General features: G+C 49.5%; 1 protein-coding gene across 5 annotated transcripts; it reads left to right on the top strand.

Moving 5' to 3' along the window:
* The first annotated feature begins 1,233 nt into the window (after positions 1-1,233).
* On the top strand, positions 1,234-13,820 carry KBTBD11 (kelch repeat and BTB domain containing 11). Of its 5 annotated transcripts, XM_060184947.1 has the most exons (4): positions 1,282-1,503; positions 2,300-2,424; positions 5,629-5,727; positions 8,473-13,820. In XM_060184947.1, exon 4 carries the CDS (start codon positions 9,224-9,226, stop codon positions 11,243-11,245), a length of 2,022 nt encoding a protein of 673 aa, XP_060040930.1. In that variant the 5' UTR covers positions 1,282-1,503; positions 2,300-2,424; positions 5,629-5,727; positions 8,473-9,223; the 3' UTR covers positions 11,246-13,820. The 5 variants fall into 5 exon arrangements, with proteins under 5 accessions (XP_060040931.1, XP_060040930.1, XP_060040929.1 ...); XM_060184948.1 differs by lacking the exons at positions 1,282-1,503; positions 2,300-2,424 and adding an exon at positions 1,234-1,275; XM_060184946.1 differs by lacking the exon at positions 2,300-2,424.
* The last annotated feature ends 8,095 nt before the right edge of the window (positions 13,821-21,915 follow it).

Genomic DNA, 21,915 nt, shown 5'->3' with positions numbered 1-21,915 from the left:
CTGGAAGGCCTGTTTCTGCAGGAATTAACTAAATATTTAAAGTTTTATATCTTCATGGTTGTCTTGTTGTCTGTTTTGAACAAGTCTTGATTGTAAAGGATTCTGTTTGGGGAGGGTGGGCATGGGAGTTAACACACTGTTTAGAACACATGCCATAGTATGTGGAGGTCCTAGGTTTGAGTCCCCAGCAACACAAGAGAGAATTATAAACAGCGGGTGTGTGGGGGGGTCCATGATTGCTGGAGTGGTGGTATTGCTGTTTCTACACTATGTCTCCCCCGCAAAAAATTAATATCAAAGTTATACCTGGGAGGCCATTTAGCTTTACTTAATAACCTATGAAACTCTGGGCTTGTTCATAGAACCCCTTTAAATTAAAAGGTAAAGATTTCTACATGGAGCTTTTTCCAAGTTGTCCTCTCTAGGTTTTGGCTCTGATTCTGAAATCGGTCTCAGGAAATATTCAACTGGCAAAGAAAGTTTTTTTTTTTTTTTTTTTAAAAAACATCAAAGTAACGGCTCAGGGTTTCTGTGCCAATGGAACCCAATCACCAGGATTTCCCTAAACTTAAGAAAAAAACAAAACAAAAAAACCTGCCTACCCTCAGGGGTTCCTGTTAATTGGGAAACGCCTGCTGGAGAAGCTTAGTCTCCCAGGGCCTTGGACAACAGCCCTGTCTGAGAGAACCCCTCAGCTCTTGCTGTGGGTAGGAGGCTAATGGATGACCCAGCACCAGGAAGGGCTGGAGCTCCAGGAGGCTAGGCCACCTCCAAAAGGCAAGAAGAGCAGGTCTCCACTTTGACCTACTCGGTTGGGCTGACTAGACCATTCTCTTCTGCTAGACATGCAGACTGAACAGTAGATGTTAACCAAGAACCATGGCAGCAATGCATCATCACCCATTGTACTAAAATGTACAAAGAGGGAAAAAGTCACCATTTTATGGGTTTGGAGGTCTGACAGAAGGGACCAGAGTATTAGAGTATTACATTGGTGGTTGTGGTGATGGTGATGAGGGGGGCTTCTTACTCCTTGTAGGGGAGCTGGGAGTGCGAACACGATTATGAGACGCAGTCTGTGCCCCACTCTGCTGGCCCCCAAATCCCCTCTGCTGCCCGAGTTCCAGCAAAGGGTTAAGAAGTGGCGGCGGGCGCGTGCGGGTGCGGGCAGGGGAGGCCCCCCTGCGCTCTCCAGGGCCGAGCAGCCAGTGCGCGCGCCGGCTGGCTGCGCCCCCTCCCCGCTGTGCCCGGCTCGGCGCGGCCTGCTCACTGGCGGTGAGCGAGGGCACCGTTCACCCAGGGGGCCCAGGGTGCTGGGGCGCTCTGGGGCTCAGCCGCGCGGGCACCCGCACTCGCACAGGTGCGCGGAGGCAGCCTCAGTCCCCGAGCTCCCACAGGTGCGCGGGAGGAAGCCCTGCGCATGCGTTTCGGAGCCCCCTCCTTGGGCCCCGAGTCCCGGGATCGGGGAGCGCCCTGGCGGAGGGAGAGGCGTGGAGTGGAGAGGTAGGGTAGGGCCCCGCGACACCCGAGAGCGGGAAATGGGGGTGGGGACTCGGGCCAGGGAGGGCAGAAGCAGCGGGGTGGAGGGGGCGAGCTCTCTCGGGGAGGGGAGGGGAGTCCTGGCGCCCGCGGGGTGGGGGGGTGGGATTGCCAGGGCAGGGACGCCCCCATATCCTTCTCGGATGCGGGCGGCGGGGGCCGGACAGATGCGCTGGGTCATGGAGAAGCCTCCCCCACCCCGCCCCAGGCCGCCTTGGGTGCTCAGACCTCCAGCTGGTCCCCGAGTGTCCGCGTTCAGCGTAGGGGGTTCACGGGGCCGGGGGTTCTGACTTGAGGGTCTGAGAGGGTGGGGGGGCGGGTGGTGTGTGTCGGGGCGGGTCCCCCTGCTGAGGCTTGGTGATCGGTAAGACTGGATCCCTCTAGGGTGCACAGGAATCGGAGTGGGGGGCTGCTTCTGGGCTTGAGACCCAGGAGGGAGGATCTGCATGTGGTTTGGGCAGATGAGGAGACCTGAGGAGGGCGCACTGGAACTTCATTCTTCCCTCCTCACTGCCCCCACCCTGACCCCTGACCAAGCCCATGAGAAACCCAGTCTGTGCTTGGGGGGACCCAGAGCCTGTGCGCAAGAGCAGTACACCCCCATCCCCTGATCCTAGCCCCCACCCACACCCAAGTTTCTGTTTGATGTACCCAAGGTGTGTGTGTGTGTGTGTTGGGAGTGGGGGTGTCTGGAGAACATGTAAACGAAGATGTGTGTGTGTGTGTGTGTGTGTGTGTGTGTGTGCACCCTACCCCACAGATTGCAATTCTAGAGTTCATTCTCCACCCACCCACCCACCCCCGCACCTGTTGGAGCCCGACTCTTGCATGAGTCTGACCAGGGTCCCTCTGCTCAGGCTTGATGCTCTGTTAACATTAAATAAGGTAGGCGTTCAAAATTGCACCATCTCTTTGGTTCCTATGAAAGCCTGTTCTTTGTGCTCCCTTCCTCCCCCATTCTGAGGGAAAAGCAAATAACAAATTGATGTCATGAGAGCTTTATTTCCACGCCAGCTATCAAGAGCTATTGACTTGGTTTAAATTCCCTGCACATGTTCCCAAGCATGAAGGAGAGTTCCAATGTGCCAGGTACTGGGGCTGACTCTTCCTCATCACAGAGCATTTTATGCAGCCTCAGATGGGATTTTAGATGCCAGTCTGAGCTTTTTATCCTGAGTGAAAAGGAAAGGTCTGACTATTAAAATTCTCCTCACGCCTGCCATGGATTTTCAGGGCAACCCAGCACTTCAGATCATCGGTGCCAGCCCTCCCTTCTGGGAACAATTGATCAAACAGTTAATGAGAGAGAGTGTTCCTGAGCATTGAATCTAATTGCACAGGCATGACTGCTGGTGGGAGGAAAATAGTTTAAGGTCCCTGACAGTGTTGTGATTGGGCCTGGGAGGAGGGGAGAGACACTGGGTGACACCTGACTGGGACTAGGACTAAGACATGTTGAAGTGTTGGTGCTGCTTTACATGTGCATTTTGACCCTCAGAGTCCTATCCCTTTCCTACATGTGCCTGGGGAGCATAGAGACATGTGGAAAGGTATGGATGCTCATCTCTGAACATCTGGTCCCATAGCTCTGGCTTGGTCTTCTGCAGCTCTGCAGCTCTGGTTTGGTGGTTTGGGAAGCTTTTTTTTTTTTTTTTCTTTTTCTTGAAGCTACTGGAGTATCTGGCCCCCTCCACCAGGAACTCTGGGCCAGGAACTGCCATTCTATTGTTCCATGACTGCACTACACAAGATCAGTCTCACAAAGAAGTTGGAAGTGCCTAGTAGCTCAGCTTCCCCAAATTTTAGTGGTATGGAAGGTCTCTGAGAGGTATCAGTATGCAGAGCTGGAATTAGCCAGCCCTTTCAGAGTATATCTCCCCCTGGTGACCTAGGGTGACATCTGTTATTCTTTGGAGGTCAGAGAATGGCTGTCACCTTTGTGGCCATGTCTTACATGTTGAATAAACTATGGGGGCTAAAGTAAACATTCTGTCTACTTTACACACAGACACAGGGCATCAGAGATCATAGAATGTACAGGAGTTCTAGCTCTTAGGAGGATAAGATCATTCCAGGCTGCAGACCTACATCAGAAAGGCTCTTCAGTACAAACATGCTCGTGCATGTGAACACACACACAAACACACACACACACACACACACACACACACACACACACACACACACACACTCCTACACCTGGTTTCCTGAGGGAGTGTACTGTCGGGAGGAGGGAGAGAAGTTTCTGGTTTAATGGAGAGAAGGCCAGAGAGCACTGGGAACAGATGGTTCCCAGCTCTAACCATTGTGGGAGTACGGATTCCAAGAATAGCCATCACAGAGAAGCTTCTCAGTGGGAAACTCTTGGTTATTTTACTGCTTGTTGTAAATTAACTTACAAAAATTGAGATTTTGGGAGTGGGGGCTGCTTACGGCCACAGCAGGTAGCTGGGAACTGGTTTAAACAATACACGGTTTATTAGGATGAAACAGGTAAAAGGCAAAATAAGCACTTATCATCAAAGGTTAAGAGTACACTAGGTCCATAAGGTCTGAATATAGTTATCAAAGGTTTAGTCCCATAAGATAAACAATTACTAGATCTGGTAAAGGTTGCTCATGGCTGTAGAGGGGTCTAAAAGTTTACCGGCTAGCAGAGTTACACGTGTTCAGTTCCCAGGAGAAGTAGACATGGCGGATAGATGCTTGGAGCACCTCCGCAGAGGTGCTTCTGACCAGGAGAAGATCCTGCAGCCAAAGAGCCTCACATGCTCAAAGTCCCTTGCTTTTATACATTCCCTTCTCTGAAGCACCTCCTCAGGGTGAGGTCATTTGTATGCTAATAGTCCCAACCTCCTGCTGGAGTCACCACAACTGCTGTCCATTAATTCCTGCCAAGGATTCAGCCCAGCATATTCCTCTAAGTCACCTGCCACAGATGCCAGCTGCAGGGACAGAGACACCATGCACCCCTCTTTTCCCAGGACCCTGGGATATCTCTGCTACTGCAGTCCTGTGCAGGGATGCATGACGGCAGACTTGGTATCTGGGTTTCTCATGGGCTTGTATCAGCCCCACCCATGGCTGCTGCAAAAGTCTGGTAGCTTGTGTCTGCTAGCAGTATACAGAGGCATCAGGTGCACTGAAGTTTGGGGGGGAGGGGGATTCCACTTCTGTCCTGCCACTTACTGATGCCCTAGCTGTTACTCTTCTGAAAACCCCCAACCTCCCAGGATGGTGGAGGATGCAAGCTTAGCACTAACAAATGAGAACCACTTTGCCTGGGGACATGTTTTGTTGATGTGCTGTCAGGTCAGATCACAGTTCATCTAGTCTTTGAGGAGTGTCCATAAAGGACTTAAAATGGTAGATGTCAGGAAGAAGAGTCTCTCATGTCACTTGAGCTGTTGAAAGACATTCATTTATTCATCTAGTGACTTAACAAACTTTACTTTGGAGATGCCCTTTCCATTTTTACAGAACACAGCATATTCTGCCTAACTTGGTTTTAGTTCCTCTTATCCACTCACTATCTCCATCCAGGAACTGTAATAGAGATACCCAAAGACAAGGAGGATAACTCTTGCTTCCTATATCTCCAAGACTCCACACACCACACATCTCTGCAGACAGCAGTCCATGGGTGCATCTGGAACATAAATGGACTTGGTGAATGATTCCTCTCTCTGGCGAGATTTGTCAGAGCAAGTCTGCTTGAAACTCTCATTGAGAATCCTGAGGATGTGGGGCTCAGGCATGGAGGGGAGGACACTGGCTGTATAGACACATGGTCAGCCTGTAGCTGGGGGCTTCATGCTGTTGCTTCTTCCCTGTAGCACTGTGTACCCAGAAACTGCCAATTCATGTAAAGAAAGAGGAACTTGGAAACACAACATTGTGCAAACAGCTGAGGGGAAGAAACTTTTATAATCAAACTGAAATCTTGAACTTCCTTGCAAGTTTCTAGGATGCTCAAATTGTTGTTATGTGTAATTTTCTCAGTTGCTGGTCATTTGTTATTATGAGGGGTGTCTGGTATGGGGGGGGGCATGTATGCATAGTCTGATGCCTGGATTCGGACCTTCCCAGGCACTGGAAGACATTCAAAGAAATAGCATGGCTGGGTCCCTATGAGACAGGAAGGAAATCTGTATATGCTGTACTTGCCACAGAAGTTCAGATGAACTTGTAAGTTTACTAACATAGTAGAATCATCAAATCTCCCTTGAAACGAAGAGTCTTCTTATTATAATATTACTACATATTATATATGTAATACATGTGTTAAGTATTATTATTCTGAAGTATACTTGAATAGTCTAATATCTGCATTAAATACAGAAAATGAACTAATATTTCTACTAGGAGATCAAACACACTTTCTAAAATCCATATTGATAGTAAGTAAATTAATTTAAAAAACTTAAAAAGACCTGTTTAGATATTTATAAGATCAGGAAAAAATTTACATCCTTCTGGGGAAAATGCCACATCATGATAGTGAAATAAAATGGTTCTGCGTAAAATTGATTCTAACTGCAATTGAGAAAGAAACCAGCTCCTCCACTGTCACATTGCTGACCCCTTCCTTTCACAAATGGTGCTGAGAATCTGTAAGGTAACTTTTACTGTAAGGATCCCAGTTCCAGCTCCTGGCTCCCCACCTGCAGGGTCGCTTCACAGGTGGTGAAGCAGGTGTGCAGGTGTCTATCTTTCTCTCCCCCTCTCTGTCTTCCCCTCCTCTCTCCATTTCTCTCTGTCCTATCCAACAACGAACGACATCAACAACAACAATAATAACCACAACAAGGCTACAACAACAAGAGCAACAAAAGGGGGGGAAATGGCCTCCAGGAGCAGTGGATTCATGGTGCAGGCCCCAGCAATAACTCAGGAGGCAAAAAAAAGAAAAAGAAAGAAAGAAAGAAAGAGAAGAAAGTCTTTCCAGTTTGTCTTGCACCTGCCTTTTCTTTCCATTGTGACTAATATAAAAGTGATCCTCGGGGATGAGCTTTCTCACGTTGTACTGAGAACAAGCCAGAGGAGGAATGGTGAAGCTCTGGGGCACTTGTCCAGATTAAATAAATAAAAAAATCACTACACGAGCTATTTGTTTTCAGCAGTCTGAGTACTGCTGTGTTGCACAGAACTGTGAGTGACTGGTCCAAATGAGAGAGTCCACACAGGTTTACTTCACACTTTAAGGCCCCTGTGGTCCTACGGAAGACAGGTTTATGTCTGAGTGTTTACCTCACTTTCCTGGCAGTGACTCAGGATGATAAAGTGCCTCTGGCATCCTTGGGGAAATTTGGTAAACTTTTTGAGAAATCTTTGCAGGCTGCCAGTCCTCAGTTCCTGTCACTAGGCCCCATCCCTTTCCTCCATATAGACAGAATGGAGAATGGAGGCTGTTCAGTGTCATGGCTGGGACACAGCTGAGCAAACAGCAGGGTCTTATTGCAGGGTGACCTCTGGGATATCACCCTGGGTCTGGCCAACTCTCAGATTACAAACAGACACAGCTGGATGCTGAATTTGCACTGTCCCAGGACTGTGTGCTTCCTATAAAGTGAATACATCAAAAACATGTACACATACGTGCATCAACCCAGAGCATTGGTGGGGAGCAGCTACAGTATGAAGTGTGAACAGTAGAAAAGCAAAAGGTATGCAACAAAGATGTGCGAGTATCATTCCTCTGTCATTTGATAGGCAGAAACCTGCTGTATCATGTAGTTTGGGCTGCCTTTGCTATGCTTTTCTTGCCTATTCTTACCCCTGCCCCACCCCCCATTGTGATAAGTCTTACTGCTGGCTCTCAGTGCCTGCTCCTAGTGACCACTTTTTCCTCTTTTAAACTTTTTTTTATTAGGACAGGAAAATTGAGGGGGAAGGAAGGAGATAGGGAGAAACAGAGAAACACTGCTTCACTGTTCATGAAGCTTCCAGCTGGGGAGAGGGGACTTGAACCCTTGCACATGGTAACCCGTGTGCCAAAGCAGATGCACCACTTCCCACTGTCCCCCTATAATCCCTTTTTAGAAAGTTAGAATGCTTTTTTATTCTACATCTGTACAAAGCCAGAACACTAACTGGTTTCCCTCTAACATTCCTTCTCTGACCCTGTCATGTCAGGAGTCTTGATGATAGTGTTAATTTAGGAAAGCTGTTGCTTGAGTTATAATTTAGGTGCAGCTCTTCTCTTTCCTGATGTATCTCTCCTGGACCTGAGCTCTCTGTGGACTTTCTTCTCTGTTTTTTTTTTTTTTTTTCCCCCAGGAACACAGTCTTTGGATTCCAGATCTGGACATGGAGCCTCTGAGGTCAAATCTAGAGAGGCACCCTTGGCTTCTTTCTCCACATATTTAGTTTGGAATATTTACCTGGAAAATATTCAAAGGAAACGATCATATTAGTAAGGTGATATGAGTTGGCCAAGCCTTCTCACTGAATGTGTACAACACACACACACACACACACACACACACACACACACACACACACACACTTCCTTCCACTGCAAGGAGCTTGCTGTTTGACTGCTACTGACCCACAAAGCCAGCACTTTCATAGAGCTCCCCCTTTGTGTATGAGACCTAAGTCTGAACAGAGTTCAATATGGGCCTGTTTGACTGTTTGCTGTTTGACTGCTACTGACCCACAAAGCCAGCACTTTCATAGAGCTCCCCCTTTGTGTATGAGACCTAAGTCTGAACAGAGTTCAATATGGGCCTTAAATTACATTCAAGGCAAGAATAGTTCAGTGGCTATATTTAACCCCTAAGCTGTTCTGTATCCAAACCACTGGACCGCCAGTGATTAGTCATGGGTCTCTTGTCATTCCTTAGACTAGGATGGTGTAGTAGAGCCATCACATGACTCTACTGGAAAATGCTAACCCTGATGTATGTCCCCTCTCTCTACTACAAACAGGAACTTCAGGAAAAAGATGTTGGATGTGGGGACACCTGATGTAACAACAAAGGAAGCCTGGAGGACAGCCCTTGATGGATGTGAGGGCCTTGCAATGTGTGAGGTCACTGGTTCCTCTCACACTCCCAACCTGTGACCTAGAGGCTCCCCTGGTGACAGTGGGGACAGATGTTCTGAGATCAGAGATACTCCACGGTAGTCAGGACATAAACTCTCCAGCTAAGCCTTCCTTACTTTCATGCCTCAGTGGCTCCTGACAGAACACGGAGAACCTTCATACTCTGCAGACTGAGTGCTTGACCACCAATGTGCGTGTCCTCTCTCCATAGTGTAGATATGACTGATAGCTTGGATCAGCAGGACTGGCACGAGGCAAGGGGCGCGACTGCAACATGCACTTGAGAGCTAGTCTTGTAGAGTGGGGAGCCCAGGTGTGTGGCAGTCTCTGGCCTGCAGGGCACCTCCACCTGGGCACTGCCAGGTGCTGCAGATAACCTGCATGCAAGTCCGACCACTGGTGACACTACTGAGTCCAAGTTTGGTGGGTGGTGCCTCTGGAGTGAGGACTGCTGTCCTCACGGGACTTGTGAACCACCACCCCCCAAAAAAAAGCGCACCCAAGTGGAAACTGTTCAAGTGCCAAGAGAGCTGTGAGAGCCAGAAGACACAAGGAGCCAGCGACCTCTCTGGAGGAGTCAGGAGAAGGATGGTGTGCTGCTGAGCTGAGGTGGCTAGAGAAGACCCCCCCCCCATGGAGACCCCGGTGGTCCCCTGTGTCCTCTACCCGGGGGATGAGCGGGGGGCCGAACCCGGGGGTGTTCTGGCCCGTGGGACGTGTGGCCAGGCGGTGGGCCAGGGCGGCGCTCCCGAGGCTCCGGGTGAGGGCAGCCTGCAGCTTGCGGACTCGCCGGCGGGGGAGGGCGCGGCATCCCAGGCGCAGACACCCTGCAGTCTGCGCGTGTCCTTGTGCTGCAGCTCTGGGGACAACTCGCCGCCACCTCAGTCTCCTGCCACCGCGGCCCCGGGCTCAGAGGCCTCCTCGCCCCCACAGCTCAGCGGCCACAGGGTGGTACAGACGCAGCGTCAGGTCAGCAGCCGCGCGGGCGCCGGGTCCCCGAAGGAGCGCGCGTCTCCGGAGCCCGGGTCCCCGAAGGAGCGCGCGCCCTTGCAAGCACCCGGCTTCCCCATCGAACTCGCGTCCCCGGAGGGGTGCGGGTCCCCGGAAGAGCCTGTGACCCCCGAGGAGTCCGGGGACTTGGAGGAGTCCGGGGACCCCGCCCCGGTGCCCCCAGGGGTCGGCCCGGCCTACGGGGAACCCGACCTAGTGATAGAGGTGTCGGGCCGCCGGCTGCGGGCTCACAAGGCGGTGCTTGCGGCGCGCTCCGACTACTTCAGTGCGCGCGCGTCCCGGGACGTGCTGCGGGTACGCGGCGTGAGCTTCGCGGCCCTGCGGCTGCTGCTGGCCTACGCGTACAGCGGGCGCATGGCGGGCGTGCGACCCGACAACGTGGCGGAACTGGTGGCCGGTGCGCGCCGCCTGCAGTTGCCCTGCGCCGCGCAGCGCGCCACCGAGGCGGTGGCGCCCCAGCTCAGCCTGGCCAACTGCTACGACGTGCTGAGCACCGCCAAGCGGCAGCGGCTGACTGAGCTGCACGACGCCGCCCTGCGCTTCATGAGCGACCACTACCTGGAGGTGCTGCGCGAACCCGCCGTCTTCGGCCGCCTGTCGGGCGCGGAGCGGGACCTGCTGCTGCGCCGCCGCCTACGCTCGGGCCAGGCCCGCCTGCTGGTCGCCGCGCTCGGGCCGGCGGGGGATCGCACGGGCAGCCGCCCCCAGAGCCCTTCGGGGGACGCGGAGGGCCGCGGGGACGCCGCAGTCTACAGCTTCTACGCGGCGGCCGGCGAGTGGCGCTCGCTCACCCGGCTGCCCGAGGGCGCGGCGGCGCGGGGCTGCGGCGTCTGCGTGCTCTACAACTACCTTTTCGTAGCCGGCGGCTTGGGGCCCGCCGGGCCGGACGGCCGTGCGCGCCCGTCTGATCAGGTCTCCTGCTACAACCCGGCCACCGGCTGCTGGAGCACCGTGCGCCCCCTGCGCCAGGCGCGCTCGCAGCTGCAGCTGCTGGCCCTGGACGGCCACCTGTACGCCGTGGGCGGCGAGTGCCTGCTCAGCGTGGAGCGCTACGACCCGCGCGCCGATCGCTGGAGCGCTGTGGCCCCGCTGCCCCGTGGAGCCTTCGCGGTGGCACACGAAGCCACCACCTGCAACGGCGAGATCTACGTGTCAGGGGGCTCTCTCTTCTACCGCCTGCTCAAATATGACCCGCGGCGTGACGAGTGGCAGGAGTGCCCCTGCAGCAGCAGCCGCGAGCGCGCGGCCGACATGGTGGCCCTCGACGGCTTTCTCTACCGCTTCGACCTCTGCGGGCCTCGCGGAGACACGCAAGCTGCGGGGTCAGGCACGGGGATCAGTGTGCTTCGCTACCATTGTCTGGCCAAGCAGTGGAGCCACTTCGCCCCACTCCTGCCTCCCGGCGCCCCTGCCAGTCTGCAGCCCTTCCGCTGTGCAGCCCTGGACGGCTCCATTTACTGTGTGAGCCGTGCTGGCACTTGGCGCTTCGTGCCGGACCAGGACGGTGGTGAGGGTGGCAGCTTCCAGCCCGAGGTGCTCGGAGCCCCAGGGGATGCCCGTGGATTTCTTGTCCCCTTTGTACTCAACTTGCCGGAGGAGAGGCCTGAAGGAGGCGAGGACAGAGGTGATGAGGATGCCTTGTAAGGCAGACAGGGAGCAGTTGAGTATCTTCCACGAACAGCTCTGCGACAAGGGGACAGATAAGATACCCTGTGGGCTGAGGTCCCACTTGCGAGGGGGACAACGGAGAGGAGAGGGCGAGGGTTCTCTTAGACCCAGCTCACAGTGAAGTGCTGTGAAATTTGAGGTTTGTTAGAGGGCTCTGCAAAATTCTGCAATGCTGATTTCAGGTCTGCTTCCCTGCTAGCACCATATTCTTTCTGCTTTGCTTTGCTTATGGGGTAGGAAGCAGGTTGTGTGCAAGTGAGCGCATCAGTAGGATCTGGCCTGGGATGCTTGAGCAAGAAGGATGTGGAGCAAAAGATTGAGGTTCAAGGCTCAGTGGGTGGGTTCCACAGTGTACCTGAGATGTTCTTGGTTGTTTTTTCTTTTTGGTGGAGTGGTGGTGGTGGTGGTGTCAGTATGCTTTTGGGTGTACCCAGGATACACTCTGTGAACTGAGGTGGACCAAAGTTGCACTGACAGGAAAGTCCCAGGGAACCTCACCTGTTGGACCCAGAAGTGGGTTATGGGGAACTCTATGAGCAGAACCAATGAAAAGTCACACTTTAAAAATTAGAACTGCTAAGCAAGACTCTTGAAAACTTCCTTAGTTAAAAAAAAGTTTCTGTCTCCATATGCTTAAATTTGGCTGAATTCCAAGGCCAATAGGCACTGAAGGAGAAATATGTGATTGCCATTATTCACACTTGCCCTGTAAGTGCCAGAAGTTTGTTCTGTGCTACATGATGCCCAGTACCAGGATGACCAGTACACATACACACCACACACACACACACACACACACACACACACCTCAGTGACCTATATACTGTAGGGAGATGGAATTCATATTTCCCAGTTAGAGGATGGTGGCTTTTGTTCAATGACATAGCTGTGACTTACTCTTTGAACTTTGGTGACTAAATGTCAGCCACAGACCATGTTAGAAATAGAAAAGCTTCCCAATAGGGTGCTTGTCAGTTTTTCAGGGAACTTTGTAGCTTACTTGATGTGCCCAGGCACATTTACATTTTTATGATGGGCTACATTTAAATACTAAAAAAGGACATTTAAAATTCTAAAACAAACGTGCAGGTATGTTTTGAATTCATGACTTAGGCTGTTTTAACGAATTATGATGGCATTTTGGGAAGGGGATTCATTTCCACAAACACCCTTCTAACATGGCTGAATGACAAGGATCAACTTGATTAAGAAGAAATAATACACATTTGAACTATAGGTTAGCAAGACAGCCACATCTTTCAAATGGTGGATTCCAAAGTACCCTGCTTGGAATAATAATGAAACGCACTACTTTGACAGTAAGAATTAGAAACAAATTAGCTGATCTATCCTCATTATGATGTTTTATGTATTTATTTTTTAAATTCCCCCCCCCCCCCCGCCCCAGCACTGCTCAGCTCTGGCTAATGGTAGTGAGGGTCACTGAACCTGGAACCTTGGAACCTCAGGCATGAGAGTCTTTTTACATAACCAGTATGCTGTCTTCCTCGCCCCTATAATGTTTAGTTTAGCTTTACTACTTAGCTAAGAGTTTCAGGATAAAACATATCATACAAAAGCAAGCTGATCTGTAGTCTGAATCCAGTCCATCTCCTGATTATAATAGGACCAATGCACACTGAAAGTTACAGGGACATAGATGCTCTATGTCATTTTCAGTCTTGGGATCAACCTCATCACTCACACTGGTTCTGGGAACTTGTGGCACCAGATTTGCAGTTGGATGACTTGAATTCTGAATCTTTTTTGATTTCTGACACCAATGTCTTTTCTTTGAAGAGAATGAGTGCTGTGGAAATCCTTTTGTTCTTTAGTTAAATTTCTTATCTGTGTCACTTTTGCTACAATCACCTCAGTAGAAAATAACCACCTCCATTTTGGTAATTCCTGTGTCGTTTTAGCAGCGGTTGAATTTGTTGATCTCATGGGTAGCTTCCTGTGAAAGCTTTTAAAGCAGAGTATTTTAAAAATCTTTTCCTATAAGTCCAAATCGATGCAATTCCTGATCTGCTGTAACATCTTAAGAGGCTGGATGAAAATGAATGTGCTCTTTCGTGTACTTGTTTCATATGCTTTTTTTTTTTTTAAAGTATATAAATGCTTTCTTTGGGGTTATTCTTTTGGGCTTATTTCCTCCTTTCCTTTGTCAGTGGTATTACCCCTGGAAATAGAATAATGAGAGCTGAAGTTGGAAATGTGAGCATGCTTTTGTTGCATCCAATTCATGTTGGGGATCACATGCTCACCCTTTTCCCACCCAGAGAGAGGTGTTGGGCTCCACACAGCCCCACTCACCAGTGAACTGGTTTGATGGAATTAAATACAGCAGCCGTGCCTCAAGAACCAGCACCCCAAAACCATGGCTGAGTGGGGCTGAAGTCTCATGTTCCTCCGGCACAGACCTCACCTGCCCCCTCCTGCACAGCTTGTGGACTTCCAGCATTTGGGCTCAAGCCCCAGGCGCGCATCCGTACAACCTCATGTGTATGTCAGACCAGCCAAGATGAAATAAATCATGTGACATGCAGTCTCTTCAGATCTCTGCATTTGCCGTACCTGGCCCCACCATATTGAAGGAAATATGGTCTCTTCTCTCTCCCTCTCTCTTTCTGCCTCCCTGACTTTTCCTAAAAAACAAAACAGTAACAGCAACAAAACCCAATCTATCTCTGCAACAGCTGATTTACCCCCCCCCCAACCCATGCCCCAGCAACAAGGCCCCAGGAGATCATCCTCCCAGTGCAAAAAGCTTTCCTGGGGGTAGGGTCCCCACATCCCAACCAGGTCTAGCCTTGGAATGTCTCCATCTGGGAGTGGAAGTCTCTAAGGCCCCTGAGAGTCCTTCTGGTTAAGTTCCTTTCTTTCTTTCTTTCTTTCTTTCTTTCCTTTTTTTTTGGGGGGGAAATAGTTTTTAAATTTTTAAAATATTTTTATATTACAGAATTACACGTCAGCAGGGGTTTGAATGCACACCATTCTCATCACCAGAGTTTTGAATCTTCATTCTCCCCACTGCAAACCACCACAGTAAAGTTTTAGACATGGGCCAACCATCTTCTCTACAACTGTCCACATTTATACATAGTTTCCTATTCTTTTTCTGATTCAATCCTCTCTTTCCCTCTAAGCCACTCATGACGTCATAACTACCCCCATATGTCCCTCTCCTTTTCCTTCTTTCTTTCTGGGTGCTGACGGAGTTGGAGTGCAGAGTCCTCTTATCTTCATCCTATCACTTCTCCCCTGCTGGGAGTATGGATCAAGGTTGTTTATGGGGAGCAGAAGGTAAGAGTTCTGGCTTCTGTAGCTGCTTCTCCACTGAGCATGGGTGTTGACAGGTTAATCCATACTCCCAGCCTGTTTCTGTCTTTCCCTAGTGGACCAGAGCACTGGGGATGCGAGGGTCCAGGACACACTGGTGAGATCATCTACCCAGAAAAGTCGGGGTGGAGTCATGGTAGCATCTGCATCCTGGTGTCTGGAAGGTGTCATGATCTAAGTTGAGACAAAATGGTTAATGAACAGGAACCAGAAAGTAGGATCAGAGCAGATGAGCTTAGGGATTTTAGGGTAGAAGAAAGTTAGGAGAACCATTTTAGGCATGTTCCTGGGGGCATACAACTATAGTAGTTTTGCTTGAGTTTGGTAGCTAGCCTGATGTTGAATGGGAATATTGTCTGAGAGAATGGTATCAGAGTGGAGAAAAGGGCTAGAAAGTTGGATTAGGGATCTGGCTATGTTTCCAAAGAAAGGAATCCATGTTTCTCCTGCTTTGCCTATGCCTGGGGGTTGGGGGTACTGGCCTCCACTGATTCCCCAAGAGGAAATGGGGGTGGCTGTGGGAGATGGGACAAGACTAAGAGGAAGAAGGGTGTTCTGGCAGGTCTCATGAAAGGGACAGCCTAGGGTGGGTCAGGGGCTGAAGAAAGAGGTGGTCAGAGTTGGCAGGGACCTTGTTGGGATCTCCCAGGGAGGTAGGGTGGGGAGGGCATTCTCTTAGCTGTGGATAGGGTGCTGTTCAGGGATCCTAGTGCCTGATTCTCAGAGAAAATGGCAGGGGAAGGCTGAATGGAAGGTGGAGTCTCACTCCCAGTTTGGGTGGTTCTGGCTCTTTGTTTTTGCCCTGAATATGCTGGCATGGAAGGACTATTTCTCCTGCCACCAATTTTCCAAGACACCAACATGTTGTCATCAACTGGAAAAGACGAATACAATACTCATCTAGACACTGGTCACACGGTGTCCTCAGTTTGAGGATTTAGAGGCCTGTGGGACAGGGCAGCTGAGAGCAGGGAATCTCTGTCCTGGGGGTGCCCTTCCCTCATTCAGGTTCCTGATTCCTTTCAGCCTCCTGTCAGTAGTCCTGCCTGATCACTGAGCACTATGCCCCTGGATAGTACCCAAGTCAGACCCAAGGGACTACACCACCACCCCCTTTGCCCCAGGGAGACCCCAGTGGAGATTCTGGGAACTGGCTTTCAGCCTTGCCTCTCAAGCAGGCTGAGCAAAAACTGGAGATGGAGTCAGGGTTTGGGCAGTCCTGAAGTTCTGTTGCCAGGGCAGATGGTCAAGGAAGAGGTGGAAGAAGATTGGAAAAGATTGAAGGAGGAAGAGGAGGGCCTTGAGGTGAACTTGCTTAGGAGGCTATGCAAAACCCTGAGCTGTGCAAAACCCTAATGGGGGCCTGTGGAGATACTGTGAGCACAGGGCCATGGATGGAATGCCTGGTGGGTGCCAGGGATTGTTATAGAAATGGAGATAGCGGGAGTTGGGCGGTAATGCAGCAGGTTAAGCGCATGTGGTGTGAATTGCAAGGACCAGCATAAGGATCCTGGTTCAAGCCCCGGCTCTCCACCTGCAGGGGAGTCACTTCACAAGTGGTGAAGCAGGTCTGCAGGTGTCTATCTTTCTCTTTCCCTCTCTGTCTTCCCCCTCTCTCCATTTCTCTCTGTCCTACCCAACAACGATGACAACAATAACAACAATAATAACTACAACAATAAAACAACAAGGGCAACAAAAGAGAATAAATAAATAAATATTTAAAAAATGGAATGAAGATAGCAGAGGCCAGGTGGTGGCACACCTGGTTAAGCGCACATATTACCAAGCACAGGACTCAGGTTTGAGAGCCCTCAACCCCCACCTGCAGGGGGTCTTCTTTATAAGCGGTGAAGCAGGTCTACAGGTGTCTATATTTCCTCTCTATCTCCCCAGTCTTTCTCAATTTCTCTCTGTCTTATCTAATAAAAATTTAATAAAAAATGGCTGCCGGCAGTGGTGGATTTGTAGTGCCAGCACCTAGCCTCAGTGATATCCCTGGTGGTAATAAAACGAAACAAAAATAAACAAAAAAGAATTGGAGACAGTGGCTCCACCCCTACAGAGGTAACAGACACCACTGCTACATTCTCTGGTAGCCATTCTCTCCTTTTCTGTGAAAGCCCTCTCAGGAACAGTAAGAGAACACCACTTAGTGGCCAGGCTTTCCAGCTTTCCATTGGGGACCCTGCTGAAACCAAACCGCCAAGTCAGTGTGCTCTGATTTCTTCCCTCCAAGCTCACTCACCAGCTGTTTGCCCCACCTATTTTGGAGGCATCCCAGGTGGGAGTGCATTCACATTTGCTTTGATGAGCACAGAGAAAGGCTCAGCCTTTCAAACACACAGTGATGTCACCAAGCCACACAACCCTTCCTACAGAGGAGACAAGGGAGTGAACTTTCTAGATAGGCTTCGTTGTAAATAGTCACTTATTAAAAAACAAAACAAAACATTCTTCTTTCAAGAGACATAGCATTTCCTACACACTGTTTATTTTTGATAGATGTGACTACATTACATAAACAAAAGAATCCTAAATTATATTTATTCTAAATATAATTCTGGAAAACAGACTTCTCCCAGCAGGCTGACAACTTCAGCGCCTGGCAGGAAATGTTCCTCTTAGAAGGTGGATGTTTCCGTGTATGAGGAGACCTTGGGGTCAGTTGCCTCTCTGCAGCTCATTGCTCTTGCAAAGAAAGCTTCTAAAGCACAGGTGGTGAGTGACCCGGTGTCATGAGTGTAGGGTCTATGTCACTTCCAGAGAAAGTCCCCCTCAGGACACTTAGCCATCCATTTGCAAGGTGGCTATTTCTTTTGCTTCAAAGACATGATCTGGAGACTAACAGTTGAGCACCAGTGGTTCCATTGTGCTTATTCATACAACCCCAAGCATCCTAGCAAATTGAAAACAATCATGATTCCATCACCATATGCCAGTTCCACATGTGCCAAAGCACCTGCTAGATTTTCCACTAGGTTTAGAGACACCCCATGGGAATGGTCTGAGAATGGGGAGAAAGTCTGTGAGTAGAAACTTTAGCCAGATTCTTTCCTTCCTTTCTTTTCCTTTTAAAATTTTTTTTTTAAATTAAAAAAAGGAGACATTAACAAAACCATAGGATAAAAGGGGCACAACTCCACACAGTTCCTATCACCAGATCTCCGTATCCCATCCCCTCCCCTGATAACTTTCCTATTCTTTATTCCTCTGGGTGTATGGACCCAAGGCCATTGTGGGATGCAGAAGGTGGAAGGTGTGGCTTCTGTAATTGCTTCCCCACTGAACATGGGCATTGACAGGTTGATCCATACTCTCTCTTTTCCATTTAACTAGAGCATTGCTCAGCTCTGGCTTGTGAGGGTGCTGGGGATTCAACTTGGGACTTTGGAGTCTGAGGTATGAGAGTCTCTTTGCATAACCACTATGCTATTTCCCTCACCCTCAGCCAGATTTCTGCCCCATTGCTCCAAATGGTGAGATGAGACTTAGTTTTCACTTCCAGCCAAAGAACTGCCTCATGCCTGTCCTTTGTGGGTGGGTGGTGCCAGGAGATATCGCACTCAGTAGACTGCATACTCTGCCATGTTGGGGACTTGGGTTGGAGGCCCCAGCCACCACCACAATGGAGGAAGCTTCTGTGCTATGGTTTCTTTCTTTCTCTTTCTCTGTCTTTTTCTTTTTGCTTAAAAAAGCCCAGAATGGTGAAGTGTGTGTGTATGTGTGTGTGTGTGTGTGTGTGTGTGTGTGTGTGTATAACTGTACATGGTTTGGTGTGCTTGTGGTTTGGTGGTAACTGGGAGGTAGCTTACCCAGTAGATCACACACAAGGACTTAGTTTGAGACCCTAATCACCTCACTCTACAGGGGGAAAGATGCATGACTGGTGGAGCAGTGTTGGAGAGTCTCTCCTCTTTCTCAGCTCTCTCCCTCCCTCTCTCTCTCCCTCCCACCATCCCCCCTTCTCTCCTTCCTTATCTTCTTCCTTTTATTTCACCCTCTATGTAAAACAAGCAAACAAAAAGGTCTACTACTGGGACTGGTGGATTCATTCAGTTATGAAGCCCCAACAGGAAAGAAAGAAAAAACAAGCCTTGATCCCTCCCCACTAAAAAGGAAAATTTAAAAAATTGTATGGCTTGTGGTCTCAGGAGGTGACTGAGACAGAGTCTAGACAACATGTTATTGCTCTAAAGCCACAGTCCTGTGTGTCCAGCCCCAAGCCTCCCAAGTGAGCAAGAGCAGCCTGGAACTGGAAGTTGTGGTGCCATACAGGCCTGAGTCCCCTGTTCTCCAGAGCTGCCTCCCCCCTCCCCACCAGCTGTGAGGTGGGACCATCCAAACTTCTGGGAGGCTGGTTGGAGCAGTGGGGAACACAGACAGCATCCAGTGTTTTCTCTCTGAATTTCCCCCTGCCCTGTCCCCATTGTCCTTGTTTGCAGTCCGTCCCTGGAAGGATCTGGATGGATGCTGGTCCCTGGCCAGTGCTCTGTGCACCAGAGGCCTCCCTTCCCCCCATCGGGCACAGAGGACCCTCTGTGAACACGGAAGGACAGAGGCCAGCGGAGACGCACCCTTGTCTGTGTGAAAATGACCGTGGGAATTGACTGGTATGGAGACAAAGGCCCTTTCTTCCTGTCCTACATCTGAACCGCCTCTGTTTTCTCTCTTCCAGCAGTGGTGTCAGGGGACTAGGAAATGCACCCGGTGGCCAGTGACATGGGGTGACATCCTTCTTCCCTTTAGCTCAGATGAGTTCATATAGAGATGCATCCTGGGTACACTGCTGGTCCTACGTGGGGTTTGTGGGGGTGGGGGGTGGGGGTGGGGGTTTGTATTTTCATTTCCTTCCTCTTTCTTTCTTTCTTTCTTTCCTCCTTTCTCTTTTTTATTTTCTTTCTTCCTGTTTGGTCACATTTAGTAGACCTACCTGTTCCCTTCTCCCAGCATTTCATTCCTAACTTCATCCCAGTGAGTTTGGATTCCCACTGAAGGGATGAAATACTTGAGGGTACTGTGCTGGCTCTGAAGTGACAATATCTAAAAACTTTCCAGAATGACAAATCACAGGTCACAGCTGGGAAGTGTGGTGCCACAACCCAAATCACATCTGCTGGGTGCACAGGGCTCTGTATCCTGGGTCAGTGTGAGCACTGCCCCCCTGAAATCTTTCACAGGCTGCTGCAGTCCCTCTCTTAGAAATCAAGGCAGCACAGTGCTTTCAAAAGCACTTAAAGGGATTCAGGTGGTCATGCACCTTCTTGAGCACATGTTACAATGCACAAAGACCCTGGTGCAAGCCCCTCATCCCCACCTGCAGAAGGAAAGCTTCACAAGTGGTGAAGCAGTGCTGCAGCTACCTCTCTCTCCCTCCCTCCCTTCCATATCAGTTTATCTCTTTCTCTATCCAATAAACAAATAATTAAAAACCCAAACCCCCACTTACATGCATTTCATGCTATTTTTTTTTAGTTATTATTGTTGTCATCATTGTTGGATAGGACAGAGAGAAATGGAGAGAGGAAGGGAAGACAGACAAGGGGAGAGAAAGACAAGCTTCACTGCTTGTGAAGCAACTCCCCTGCAGGTGGGGAGTCGGGGGCTGGAACTGGAATCCTTATGCCGGTCCTTGTGCATTGAGCCACCTGCGCTTAACCCACTGCGCTACAGCCCAACTCCCTTTTTTTTTTTTAAATGTTAATAGCGGGCACATTTATTAAGTGTTTAACAAGTTAGGGGACTGGGTAGTGGGGCACCTGGTTACAGGGTGTTTTTAAATTTTTTAAAAAATATTTATTTATTCTCTTTTGTTGCCCTTGCTTTTTATTTTTGTACTTATTATTGTTGTTATTGATGTCATCGTTGTTGGATAGGACAGAGAGAAATAGAAAGAGGAGGGGAAGACAGAGAGGGGGAGAGAAAGATAGACACCTGCAGATCTGCTTCACTACTTGTGAAGTGACTCCCCTGCAGGTGGGGAGCCAGGGACTCGAACCAGGATCCTTATGCCCATCCTTGCACTTCATGTCACCTGCGCTTAACCCACTGCGCTACCACTGGACTTCCACAGGGTGTTTTTTTAAAATTTTTATTTATGAAATGGAAACACTGACAAAACCATAGGATAAGAGGGGTAGAACTGCACACAGTTCCCACCACCAGAACTCTGTATTCCATCCCCTCCCCTGATAGCTTTCCTATTCTTTATCCCTCTGGGAGTATGGACCCAGGGTCTTTATGGGGTGCAGAAGGTGGGAGGTCTGGCTTCTGTAATTGCTTCCCCGCTGAACATGGGCATTGACAGGTCTATCCATGCTCCCAGCTTGTCGCTCTCTTTCCCTAGTGGGGAAGGGCTCTGGGGAAGCAGAGCTCCAGGACGCATTGGTGGGGTTATCTGTCCAGGGAAGTCTGGTTGGCATCATGGCAGCATCTGGAAAAAAGTTAACATATAGAGCCAAACAAATTGTTGACTAATCATGAACCTAAAGGCTGGAATATTGTAGATGAAGATTTGGGGATCTTCATTTTGGAGATAGCCAGTAGGTCTATTTTAGTTATATTCCAAAGGGCCCATGACTATACTAGTTTTTTCCTGAGCTGGACATCTGAATGCAGGTGGACCCAAGTTATTGTCTCGAGAGATGATGTCATGGCTGGAAAAAGGGCTAGAAATCTGGATCAGGGAAGAGAGTAGCTACCAAATATGGGAAAGGTACATAAATATTGTTGACTATAAACCCCGTTGATTTGATCTGGGGCCTATAATTTCATGCTATTTGAATAGCATCTATAATACATGCTTGTAAAGAGTGAAATACATCTGTGTTCAAATGCAGCACCGCAGGGTTAGCTGATCAGACCCTGGTGCAGCAATTATTGTGTGACACTGTGCTCTGACTTAGAGCAGGAGGCTACAGGGCTTTGGGGAAATACCAAATATCAACCCTGAGGTTAAAGGTAGGTCAGAAAAATTACATCCACTTTTACAACATAAAAGATTTAGTGTCTGGGGTGACCCAGGATGTGGTAAAGTGGGTAGGACATTGGACCCTCAAGCATGAGGTTCTGAGTTCAATCCCCAGAATTGCATATGCCAGAGTGATGCTCTGGTTCCATCTCTCTCTCTCTCACTAAAGAAATAAATCTATCTTTAAAAATACTTATTAATTTTTTTGGATAGAGGCAGAGAGAAGTTAAGAGAGAAGGAGGAGGTAGAGCAAGAGTGAGGAAGAGGGAAAGAGAGAAAGAGAGAGAGATTGACTTGCAACACTCCTTCACCATTTGTGAAGCTTCTCTGCAGA

Source organism: Erinaceus europaeus, chromosome 2 (genome assembly GCF_950295315.1).
Source record: "Erinaceus europaeus chromosome 2, mEriEur2.1, whole genome shotgun sequence".
NCBI lineage: Eukaryota > Metazoa > Chordata > Mammalia > Eulipotyphla > Erinaceidae > Erinaceus > Erinaceus europaeus.
The sequence above is the reverse complement of the archived record's forward strand: the minus strand, read 5'-3'. Positions and strand labels throughout refer to the sequence as shown.